The 12,249-nt window shown below is 50.5% G+C and overlaps 5 protein-coding genes across 5 annotated transcripts; 4 read left to right on the top strand and 1 right to left on the bottom strand.

Annotated features, from left to right (window-relative positions):
* Positions 1–447: 447 nt before the first annotated feature.
* N7515_005500 (3-methyl-2-oxobutanoate hydroxymethyltransferase ECM31) lies at positions 448–1,398 on the top strand (the record flags this gene model as incomplete). Its single annotated transcript, XM_056666244.1, has 2 exons — positions 448–714; positions 775–1,398. 2 exons carry the CDS (start codon positions 448–450, stop codon positions 1,396–1,398), a joined length of 891 nt encoding a protein of 296 aa, XP_056519840.1.
* Positions 1,399–1,508: 110 nt separating this feature from the next.
* On the bottom strand, positions 1,509–2,171 carry N7515_005499 (ubiquitin-like protein ATG12; the record flags this gene model as incomplete). Its single annotated transcript, XM_056666243.1, has 3 exons — positions 1,509–1,568; positions 1,623–1,822; positions 1,907–2,171. 3 exons carry the CDS (start codon positions 2,169–2,171, stop codon positions 1,509–1,511), a joined length of 525 nt encoding a protein of 174 aa, XP_056519839.1.
* Positions 2,172–3,275: 1,104 nt separating this feature from the next.
* On the top strand, positions 3,276–3,875 carry N7515_005498 (uncharacterized protein; the record flags this gene model as incomplete). Its single annotated transcript, XM_056666242.1, has 1 exon — positions 3,276–3,875. The coding sequence occupies one exon, from the start codon at positions 3,276–3,278 to the stop codon at positions 3,873–3,875; it is 600 nt and encodes a 199-aa protein (XP_056519838.1).
* A 1,028-nt stretch (positions 3,876–4,903) lies between these two features.
* On the top strand, positions 4,904–5,926 carry N7515_005497 (uncharacterized protein; the record flags this gene model as incomplete). Its single annotated transcript, XM_056666241.1, has 1 exon — positions 4,904–5,926. One exon carries the CDS (start codon positions 4,904–4,906, stop codon positions 5,924–5,926), a length of 1,023 nt encoding a protein of 340 aa, XP_056519837.1.
* Positions 5,927–7,711: 1,785 nt separating this feature from the next.
* N7515_005496 (putative SNF2 family helicase/ATPase) lies at positions 7,712–11,131 on the top strand (the record flags this gene model as incomplete). Its single annotated transcript, XM_056666240.1, has 2 exons — positions 7,712–10,666; positions 10,724–11,131. 2 exons carry the CDS (start codon positions 7,712–7,714, stop codon positions 11,129–11,131), a joined length of 3,363 nt encoding a protein of 1,120 aa, XP_056519836.1.
* Positions 11,132–12,249: the final 1,118 nt, after the last annotated feature.

Below are 12,249 nucleotides of genomic sequence, written 5' to 3'. Positions count from 1 at the left end.
GGTGGTTCTACTTGTTTACTTCATATATACACTATCTCGCTTTGACTCAGACTCACACCGTTTCTTGTCTATTTGCGGAAGTCTGCGCGGAGCTACCTCGGGTTTGCCGCTGAGGTCATTCGTTGCTGTTCTACTCTTTGCCCGTTGCTGAGGCGTTGTACATTGTATAGGGGTTGTCTTTTTCATACTGGGGAAAAGAACCATTGGACGTTGGAAGATTGGTTTTAGTTTCTGTATCTGCGACCACGTCCACACCACAACGCAACCACGATGGCCGCGCCGGGCCATGCGCTGCGGCGCACAGCGATTGCGTCGACGATATTGAGGAGCAGAGTGATACCTTCTATCCGAACGCAACCTACACATACAATTCGCTGTTCTGGGATACTTTCTACCTCTCCGACACCACATTCCTTCCAGACTCGACATAGTTCCTATTCTGCGCCGATGCCCGACCTGAATGCAACGACTCGCAAGAAGGTCACTATCCAGACGCTTCGGAAGCTGTATGAGAAGGGGGAACCGATTACTATGCTCACGGCGCATGATTTCCCCAGTGCGCATGTGGCTGATGCGTCGGGGATGGACATGGTGTTGGTTGGGGATAGCTTGGGGATGGTAGCGTTGGGGCTGGAGAACACAAGTGAGGTCGTAATGGATGAGATGATCTTGCATTGTCGGAGTGTTGCGCGCGGGGCGAAGGCGGCGTTCCTTGTAAGCTTTGTTCGGTTCCCATGATGCGACAGCATAGACTGACGATTGCTCTGATACCAGGTGGGAGATCTCCCGATGGGCTCATACGAAGTGAGTGCGGAACAGGCTGTCGCGTCGGCTTTGCGTTTGGTGAAGGAAGGTCGCGTTCACAGCGTCAAGATCGAAGGTGGAGAGGAACTCGCGCCCACTATCAAGCGCATTACACAAGCCGGCGTGCCGGTCGTAGGCCATGTGGGCCTTACGCCTCAGCGGCAGAATGCTCTTGGCGGCTTCCGCGTTCAGGGCAAAACGGCTGCTAGCGCTGTGAAGCTGCTGCAGGATGCACTGGCGATGCAAGAGGCTGGGGCGTTTATGATCGTTCTTGAGGCGATGCCATCGGAGGTTGCCACGGTTATAACAGAGAAGCTGCGGATTCCAACCATCGGCATTGGTGCTGGGAATGGTTGCTCAGGTCAGGTTCTTGTCCAGGTTGACATGTCTGGGAATTACCAGCCTGGCCGATTTGTTCCGAAGTTTGTTAAACAGTATGCGGATGTATGGGGTGAGGCTGCCCGTGGTATCTCTATGTATCGTGCCGAGGTTAAGAGTCGGGCGTTTCCTTCTGGGGAATACACGTATCCGATCTCAAAGGAGGAGCTGGCGGGGTTCCAGAAGACTGTGGATGAGGTCTTCCAGGAGACGTGATCTCCGCCTTATTTGTTCATGGCCATTTTGGAAATAGCTCGTGTTGAGCATCATTATCATCATCATCTGTACATAGCATCATCGTCGGGTTTCCTGGCTTTTCGTGGTACTCAACCAAATGCTGGCGTCATCGAGTAGGCGACAATCAATTGATCGTCCGTTTTGAAACACTACTGCGAAGTTAATATCCCACCTTTTCATAAATGAAACATAATAGAACTCACTCTCCATAGTCCACCCATACCCTCATCAAGCCCGGGCGCAAATACACTATTGACATAACAAAAGACCGAATCCGTCTCTTTGCAATCTAGCTTCTTGCGCAGAAATTTGACAACCGTCTCGAACTTCTGCGAAGCGCTAACCTTGAACACTCGATTTTTCAGAATTGGAGCTGATGGGAGAGGTTGAAAGCGAACGGTGACTATGTTGTCGTTAGAGAAGTTCTGCGACCTTGAAAATGATCCAGTCATTCCTCCCAAACCTCATCTAGGAAGGTGGTCTTTACCTTTCCCCGCATCGATACTCTCGACATCCGCCAGTGCCTGATGAGCATCTCGGGGCAGATTGGTCAGCATCACTGATGCAGTCATGTTCATAGGTAGGTCAGCGCCATGGTCGTCATCTGGTATCGGGGCATTGGCTCTGGTCGGAGACGGTGTGTCTGAGCCTTGGGGTTGGCGCGGACTGGGGCGATGACTGAGTGTGCTTGATTGTGGATTTGAACTAGCGGAGAGCTGTCTGGAGTTTGTCGGGGGTGATGATGGATTCATAGCGATCTGATTAAACCGGGCGAGTTATTGTTGGTTAGGGTGGTGTTGAGGTCTGAGTTGGGGGTTGAAGTTGGCAGCTCGGGTGGGGGCCTTGTCACTAAAGTTCGGCCCGTCGCCCGTGAAACGTGGGACAACCTTCTACTGTGTAAGGTACAAACAATGGAGAATCTTCCTGTATCAATGTCTGCTTTGGTGAATCTTTGGTTGAATGCGCGATATCATTCATAAAATTCACAGTCTGGTAGTGAGTAGCCTATTTACTTTCAAATACTTCCGTAGAGCCCCTGGGTAGTGGCAGTACTCAGGCTTTATATGCATTGCCGTACAGAGGAAGCTCTCACATACAGTCACTTCTGGTCAGAGATATGGTCAGTCCACGCCCATGGGCTAGGTAGCACACACAATCACAAGCGTAGCCTAAAAGGTAATGTTCAACAAATCCCCAATGCCGCATATCTACTTGCCTACCATCTTTGAACATGACATCGTCGGCATTGAGGCCATAAGGTTCATGGGATTAAGCTGGTCATGCTTTTCCTTGGGGCCTCCAAAGTCCGCTGAAGAAAGACACGGAACAGTAAGCCTGATAGCTTCACGAGATAACGACCTACCTAGGTGACGATATCCCGGTGTCCTATGACTTCTATCAATATGCTGCCTCAATGACAAGTTGGTAGATTGTATATAGCTTCCTGTAAACCTTCATGACTCGGTATGCCATGACTGATTTCCTGGGATTTGGAGAATGAAGACCAGCGCCGCTTTGGAGTCCGATGTAGTGCTCCCTGTGATGAGTCCAACGGTCTCTAACTGGTGCTTATTTGTCAGATGCATGGCTTTTGAAGTAGGCAGAACCGTGGAAGGTGCTCCATTGGTGTATTAGGTAGCACTCTGTCGCAAGGGTATAGATATCCACGACATTATCCAACGACGTCGCGGACGGGTCGCAACTCGGCGACGGCGACAGCGACGACGTCAACCGGACACATATAACTTTATTCAAGCAATTGACCGAAAGACCCCTCCTCTTCCTCCCCTATACCCGCCTCTCATCCATCTATTATCCGCCTACCTCATTTGTTCTTCTTCATACTGGAGCACACGATGGAGCCGACTAAACACGGTTGTTTCACATTCGACAACGACACCTTCTTTGCCACAACCTCCGACAACTACACCCACCCACGGGCGGAGTGGGAGGTCCTCTGGAGGATTTTCTGTACCAGACTTCGATTCAAGTTCCCCAACCCCGACCATCCTGGTCACTGGTACAGGGCCCAGGTTCTTCACTATGGACTGGCCCCTACTGGAAACGATGCCAAAGCCAAGATGAGACTGCAGGATGCCTATCAGGATGGTCGTCTCACGATCCCGAAGGGGATTCTTAAAATTGAAAAGGAGCTACAGCTAGAATGGGAGATTACGAAGGCTATGCAGGAGGCTGTTGGCCCTACTCCAGCGCCCCAATCTTCCGATCAGTCTAGCGGCTGGACAGCTACAGTGGCTGACCATACAAGAAATGTTAATCCTTTGAAACGATCAACTGAGGATGATGGAGCCAGCAATGACCGTGACTGTGAGTCGCAATCCGAACGCAAGGAGATGATACCCATTGCTCCCAACCAGAGTGCCGGTGAACTGCCAACCTCTGCAGCCCCTAACAGCTATGTCGGTGTCTTGAGCTATGTCAAACTCACCATATAGTTTGCTGACCAGAATGGATAGGTAACCACAGGGCTCGTCAACGAATCCACATTGATCAATACAAATGATTCATGCGATACCTGGAGAACGTGGTATGACGATTTACCAACCCCGTGAGGTAGCGTTCTCGGTCGTCAGTTCTGAATTTACCTCACTTTTCTGATCAGGAGATACCTAGGAGGTAATATACCTCTGTTTCACTAAGTTTTGTAGCCTTCCATAGGTTCTAATGTAAGTACGTAGGTTTCGTAAAGCGAGAAAGGATTATGGCTTTCAGCCTTTCTCATGTGGTGAACTCGGTGGTGATGTTGCGATCTGACATGCCATTGTGTTGGATATCTTGGAGGTGTTTGACTTCGTATGACTGCTTGTATGGTGATTTCTCATGATTTAGCAGAAGCTCTACCTCAATGGAACAATCATATCGCTAGACGTTTTATATGGACGGATGTCTACATACGAATGACCATTGACCATTGACAGTCCAATTCAGCAAAGGCTAGTCAACATCCTTTGTCTTTAGGGATTTGAGGAGTTCTTACATTGCTTTTGTGAGATGCACCTAGGAATTCATTGATCGGGCGTAGTGGTATGTACTTCCATAGTCCGGCCTCTTTCCATGATACTTCAATAAATGTCCCATGGCCACCTGTCTTTACTTACAGTCTCGTGGTGCCTCGTGGTTTACATCCTTCCGTCCTAGGTTCATAGTTATATTAGGTTTGTCAATCTTCCTGGAGATATACTACCTAAGTTCGAAGCATAAAGTAGTCAGACACCAGACGATACTTTCTTATATCAATTGTTTATGACTGGTGGCAATGAACATGTTATCCTACTTGATGCTTTCATTTCGCAGTCCCTTTGTGATAGATCAGTCTCGGATGTAGAGCTTGACGCCTTACAGATTAGGCGCGAAAGGGATCGAAATTCCCCGCATCTCCACTGCGGCTGAACCTTGAAAGCCCGAGCTTCCCTCCGATTAGCTTACCTCCATCTCGATTCTTAACGATTCTCACTCAAACGCGATGGCTTCAGTCGCAAAGGGCATTGTTCCGGCTGCCGATCTTCAGTCTTTCACTGAGTACTTGAAAGGCTGCAAGCGTATCGTCGCTGTTCTCGGAGCTGGAATATCAGCATCATCAGGTCTACCCACGTTCCGTGGCGCTGGCGGAATATGGCGTTCACACGATGCTACCTCCCTCGCAACTCCGGAGGCCTTCGACGAGAATCCGGGCCTTGTATGGCAGTTCTACAGCTACCGACGACACATGGCCTTACAGGCCAATCCCAACAAAGCACACCTTGCGTTAGCGGAGCTATCTCGAAGGAATGAAGACTTTATCACATTATCTCAAAATGTCGACGGTATGAATGACCAGTCCCTTGTGTTGGTATTATTGCATACTGATAAGATTGCGCTTCACCTAGGTCTATCCCAGCGAGCAAACCACCCCTCAAAGCAGCTCCATCTGCTCCATGGCACTCTATTCAACGTCAAATGCACGGATTTCTATTGTGACTACAGCGAGTCCAACTTTACAGACCCAATCGTGCCCGCCCTTGAAATCCCGAAAAAGCTATCAGGCCTTCATCCATCCGAATCCGACAAGACCGGCGAGGCAGCATCGAAAGCGCTAGGTGAAGCGCTAAGCGGCACCGCAAACGAGGTTGACATCTCAGATGCCAGCAATCCCATCGCCGAACTGGATAGAAAGGATCTGCCACAGTGCCCCAAATGCAAGGATGGCCTGCTGCGGCCAGGCGTCGTGTGGTTCGGAGAACCGCTACCGGAAGAGACGCTTGCCTACGTCGATAACTGGATTGCGGAAGGTCCGATTGACCTGTGCCTGGTGATTGGAACTAGTGCACGAGTATGGCCGGCTGCGGGATATATTCATGAAACCCGTTCGAAGGGTGCTCGCATCGCAGTGGTCAATATAGATCTCAAGGATTCACCCGGCGAGCTTCATAAGGGTGACTGGTTCTTCCAGGGAGACGCTGGCGTCATTGTTCCTGAGATTTTGAAGGGGGTTATTGGCGAGGTTTGAATCTTAGAGCAACTGACATGGATAAGATTGGCGCTAGGTATGGAGTTTTTTTTGGCATAGTTGAGCGATTCGTGGGAGAGATCTTGATTTGAACAAGTAACTTTTGGGTGAAATTTATATTCGTGAAAGGAGTGTTTCTAATCAGATCGTCTACACATAAAGGCATGCTGATCTTATCTTGGGTAGATAGAGTTAGAGTTGAGGTGGGAATGACGGAGACGTGTGGGGGAAGACCGAGATAAGTTCCTTCTCAGTGAGAATGGCCTTAACACGCACGGCCCAGATGTTGTAGTTTTCCGAACCCTTGAGCTTCGGGACTGAGACCTTTTCGACAGATGATGACATTTTTGTGTCTTCGCTTGTTGGATTCAGTTGTGGAAGTAGAGGTTATGAGCCCGCAAGGGTTCGGAAAACTACAACATCTGGGCCGTGCGTGTTAAGGCCATTCTCACTGAGAAGGAACTTATCTCGGTCCAGCCTCGAGGTTCTAATGTGTGGGGGAAGACGTAGAAAGTAGGTGACGTACCATGATTGCTCTGTCCACCGTCGGTATGTCTATATTTAATCCGTCATGAACTGGACTGTTCGTTAGACCAAGGAACTGGTCGGCGTTTGAATCGTCGGCCTCCCAGGTCCAGTCCGTGTAGGGGACGAGACACCGAAGAGCATGATCCTGTACAAAAGTGAAATACTCCCTAGGGTTCCACAAAATGTCATCTCCAATGGCTGATGTATTCGAATGCCAGGGCGTTCTTAAAGTTCAAGAAGAACTGGACCCAGCAAGAGGGTATTGTGAGATTCCCGAGATCTGCCTCGGTGGATTTGCTAGCTGGCACGCTTCGCATACCTGACTTTGATCCTGGTAGACGGCATATCTCGGGATCCTGTCTTGCTGGATCCATTTCTCCTCCAAGTTTAAGAACGCCCTCGCTTTCGAATACATCATCATGGGAGATAATGGTCGTGGGGAATCCCAGCGGGTATTCACTTTGTACAGGATCGTTTTCCTCGGTGTCTCGTGCCCAGGGCTAATACGGTCGATCAAGACAGTGCCGATTCCTCGTCCTTGTGTCAGGTATGCAAAGCTTGCCAGCTATATAATACACCGAGGCAGATCTCACAAAGGAGGATAGGGAGAATCATCCCAAAGCTTGCCCCTGTCCCCGGTACAGACCCCAGAATTAGCATCACAAACCCCGAGAACAGAGTATGCAGATCAGCACACAGGTGAGCATGCGGGGGTTACCACGAAGCGGTTGTGTGAGATCGCTGGGTTGAGTGAGCACAGCACAACCGACATGTATCGAGGTTCCGAGATGTGGGAGGGAGGCCACGCGTTGTGGCTTTTGCCTGAGGCATCACTGGTTGCTAGGGGCCCCCCCCAAACAAAACCGATATCGATAACGACCTTCGACTTTGATGTTTGCAAACCCCCACCACCGACAACACAACTCGGATCAAACCTGCTATGATCTAGGTCGGTACTCCTGAATTGTTTATTTTGCTGCATATTCGGAGTACTTTCGTTTGGGACTCTGTCACCATACTCTGCGACCCAAGTCTCAGCGAAGCTCGAGGATTCCTGCACACAAAAGACAAAGACTGACCTTGCATTCCAGTGCTCTGACCATATTCCGTCTTTACGCCGAGTTGATGTACTGAGCCTTGACCATTTGCGATTCTAGTACTCAGTAAACTCAACGACCTCCATCGTTCTGTAGAAACCCATCACCCATCTGACGAGAACCCTCCCTGCTTCCAAAACACACCGCTTGTTTATCCAACATGGCCAGAGAAAGCACCGCGCCAACGGAGCCCCTCACTCCGGCGGTCAAACCAAGCGCGCAGCCACGCCCCGCACATATCCAAGGACCGGAATTTGGGAGACCCTCGCCGATCGGCCCGCAGCAGAACAGATCAAACCACCTTTTCAACATTCCGAAACCGAATCAATCTCGCGCCGAACACCATCGACCCGCCGCTCCACCCCAGTCACGCCAAGATGGTCCGCAGAGTGGTGCGCCTCAAGTTTATCGCCCATCGGGTACTGCGAGTGCTGCTACACCGTCAGTGAAACGAAGCGAGCCATGGGATCCGTTCAAACCGGTGGCGCCGTCGGCCTACAATAACCCCCGTGGGGGCTTTCAGCATGGCGCAGTGAGCATCAAACGCCCTGAAAATGTCACTTGGACAACTCCTCGAGCGCCTAGACCTATTTATCAGTCTAAGCCTCTTCCGCCAAAGATATCAAACGCGTCCAAGAACCTCCAACAATTCATCGATCTCACGATGGATGATACTGCTCCGCCTCCGAGGGCACCGGGTCAAGCTCCAAGATTCGGAGCTATGGACATGAACGGCTATGTCGATACGGCTATGGCACATGAGAACATCAAAGCTTTGCTTGAAGGCGCTTTCGAAGACGAGGAGGAAAAAACCGAGCCGAAACGCAAAACCAAGAAGAAGGGCGCAAAAAGGAAGCAGTCTAAGAAGACATCACAGAAGAAGCAGAAGGATGAAATTGTCGTAGACAAGAAGAAGGAAGAAGCAATCGATGATCTTGACGATCTTGCTGCTCAACTTCAAGGTGTTACGGTCAATGACCAGAAGGATACTGATGCCGACTCTGTGAATGATACACCCACCAAAGGCAAGGAGGCCGATAAGGAGTTAGATGACGACGAGAAGGAGGATGAGGATGAGGAAGAGGAGGAAGAGGAGGAAGAGGAGGAGGAGGAGGACGATGATGATGGTGTTGTCGAAGGTTTGAAAGTCACCCTACTACCACATCAAATCGAGGGTGTGAGATGGATGTGTGACAAAGAGACTGGCCGAAAGACTACCAAAGGAATTTTCCCTAAAGGTGGAATCCTTGCAGATGATATGGGTCTGGGGAAAACCGTGCAAGCGGTTGCTCTGATGCTCAAAAACCGCAAATCCGACCATGAACACAGCGATAACACCGAGGAAGAGGGAAAGACGACAAAGCTTCCCCCAAACTGCATTGCTTCTACTCTGGTTGTTGCACCTCTTGCCTTGATCAAACAATGGGAATCCGAAATCAAGGACAAAGTTGAGCCATCCCATAAGCTCCGTGTTTGCATCTACCATGGTGCAACACGCGCTAAGGCTTCGACTACTTTGGACAAATACGACGTGGTGATCACCACTTACGGAACCCTTACTTCTGAGTTCAACTCATCGGCGTCAGATAAGGCGAAGAAGGCCGGAATTTTCGCGGTCCACTGGTATCGCATCATTCTCGACGAAGCACACACAATCAAAAATCGTAACGCCAAGGCCACACAGTCAGCATATGCCCTGGATGCTCAGTATCGCTGGTGCTTGACTGGAACTCCGTTGCAGAACAACCTGGATGAGTTGCAGAGTTTGATCAAATTCCTTCGCGTCAAGCCCTATGATGACCTAGCTGCCTGGAGAGATCAAATTAGCCGGCCTTTGAACAATGGCCGCGGAGGTCTTGCTATTCAGCGACTGCAGGTTTATCTCAAGGCATTTATGAAGCGACGAACGAAGGATGTCCTGCGACTCAACGATGAGGTCAAAGTTGGTGAAGAAGCACCAGACGGAAAACCAAAGAAGTCGTCCAATGGATTCCAAATCAAGAAGCGCGAGGTTATCAAGGTTGCCGCTGAATTCATGCCAGGCGAGATGAACTTCTACAAGCGTCTTGAACAGCGCACGGATAATAGCCTTGGCCAGATGATGGGTGGTGGTAAGGTGGATTACGCTGGGGCTTTGGTTCTACTGTTGCGTCTGCGTCAGTCTTGCAACCATCCAGACTTGGTCAAAGGCGATTTGGCCAAGGACAAGGACGTTCTTTTGCAGAATGGGAGTACAAACAGCCAGCCAACACAGCCAAAGCCGGATGACCTTGACAGCATCGCTGATCTTTTCGGCGCCATGAGTGTCGTCGCAAAGAAGTGCGATGTTTGCCAAACGGGTCTCAGTCAAGATGAGATCAAGGCTGGTGGCAGCCGATGCGGCGAATGTGAAGCCGACCTGAACATTAACGTCATGGGCACAGACAAAAAGAAGAAAAAGAAGTCGAAGAAGGGTCACCACAAGACGCTTGACGTTCCGGATTCCCCCTCGGCCCGTAAATCAGAGACCCAAATCGCTCGTTCTCGCAAAAATCGCCGAATCGTTCTTGACAGCGATGACGAAGATGAAGAAGGGGAATGGGTTGTACCCGAAGACCAGCGTAAGATGCCCAGTCTCGGGCAAGTAGGTGGTGTGGACGATGAAAACGCCGAAGGAGGTGGCGAGTGGCTTAACTCGGAGGACGAAACGGATGATGAGGTAGAGTCGCCTTCCAGAAGGAAGAGTCCGCCTATAGTTCTGAGTGATTCCGAGGACGAAACCGACTCTGAGGCGGAAGACATCTACGATGATGAAGGGGAAAATGGAGAGTTGCCATCCACCAAGATCCGTCATCTCATGCGGATCCTCAACCGTGAGGCCCCCGACTTCAAATTCATCGTCTTCTCGGTCTTCACTTCTATGCTTGACAAGATCGAGCCCTTCTTGAAACGGGCCAACATCGGTTTCGCTCGTTACGATGGTGCAATGGCAAACAACCACCGCGAGGCTAGTCTTGAAAAACTCCGAAATCACAGTGGCACTCGTGTGCTGCTCTGCAGTCTGCGTGCTGGTGCCTTGGGTCTTAACCTCACAGCTGCCAGCCGCGTCGTCATCTTGGAGCCTTTCTGGAATCCCGTAAGTCATGGCTTTCTGCAATAATTCATTGTGCTGTTTTGCTAACACTTAAATTAGTTTGTAGAGGAGCAAGCTATCGATCGTGTCCATCGCCTGAATCAGACCATTGACGTGAAAATCTACAAGATGGTCATCAAGGGCACCGTGGAAGAGCGAATTGTTGCCTTGCAAGACCGCAAGCGCGAACTGGCCAATGCCACAATTGAGGGCAAGACTGGCGCGGGCAAGCTCACCATGCGCGACATGATGGCTCTCTTTGGTCGGGATGCAGAATCCCGATTCACTGATAACCAGGGCACCCTTGACTTCAACCAGCCTACGCGCCTGCTGAATGCTGGTGATGAGCCTGCGCCGACACCTTCGATTTCTCGAGAGTCATCAGTGTCTGACCCACGCAACCGGGGACGTGAGTCCCAGTCCAGCCGGCCGCGAAAGGAAGACTCGATTTATGGCCGGCGCTGGTGAGCCCTGGAGCAACGTCTTATGAAATCATGATTTTATACGGAGTAAATGCACAGGAGATCTGGGGAGTTTTGGCTGGGGCGACGAGTGTTTTAGGAGGTTTCCTGTTAGATATGGCTATCTTTGTTCAAAATTTCTACTCATTCGGTTCATCTCGTACATTCTACTCCCCAGTTATCTGCTACAGTATGAAATATTCCATCGCAATGTTCTTCAGTCCCGTGTCAGGGTTGCTCCAGACCAATGGAGAATGGGACCTCAGGCCCGCCCCGCCTCCGCCTCCGCCTCCCGGGTCCCCGGAAAGCACGCCCGCGAGTCAACTTCCTATCCAATATCAGACATGGCGACTGCAAACGGGTCCCGGGATGCTGGTCCGAGTGGCATACCTGCTTATGGACGATTATAACGCTTCGGCTGATAGTAGCTCTCTCTCTCACACACCCGAGTTGCCCTGGTGAAGTGTCGTGCGGACTGATCTCCTATTCGATTGATTATTGAACACTTAATGTGAGATTTGCGGTTCATTGCAATAACGATACAGAAGTACAGCGGCAAACTGACGATTTTATTGGCAATGAATCACAATGGCCACCCACGCAGTCGCCATCCCAACGTGTTTGCACAGCTGAATAGCCCACTCATCTTCGTGGAATCTGTGGGGTATCCTCTACTCAAGCTCAGCTGATTTTCAATGGTGGAAACTTCAAACAGGTACCTTTACGTCCAGTCCTGCGGTTCTGGTCCGGAGCCGCCGGATTTTGCCTTCATGTGCCCTGCATTGAGTGTTAGCAGTGTGTAGACTACGTCTTGCTACGCCGGGTTGCGTTAGAAAGACGATGCACTGCGCGATGGATCGCCACCTTAGCAGTCCACGAGCATGTGAAGACTGATCCTGCAGCTGCTTTCCTTTGTGTAAGACGTCTTCAAGATAGGATAGGGCCATTTGGTTGGCCATACCATCTACCAAAACTCCTACCATGGATCTTATCTTCTGGTTCCAGCTCTGTTCCAAGCCATTTCCGAAGGCTCTCTGCGGCGAACCGGACAAAGGAACCGAGGTCTTGCGCTCAGGGAGGAAGCTTATTGGCCCTGGCTCCAGGTTCAATAGGTCCAGAGCTCAG

The sequence above is a fragment of the Penicillium bovifimosum genome (assembly GCF_028826915.1).
Source record: "Penicillium bovifimosum strain IBT 22155 chromosome Unknown utg000005l_segment0_segment0, whole genome shotgun sequence".
Lineage (NCBI taxonomy): Eukaryota > Fungi > Ascomycota > Eurotiomycetes > Eurotiales > Aspergillaceae > Penicillium > Penicillium bovifimosum.
The sequence above is the reverse complement of the archived record's forward strand: the minus strand, read 5'-3'. Positions and strand labels throughout refer to the sequence as shown.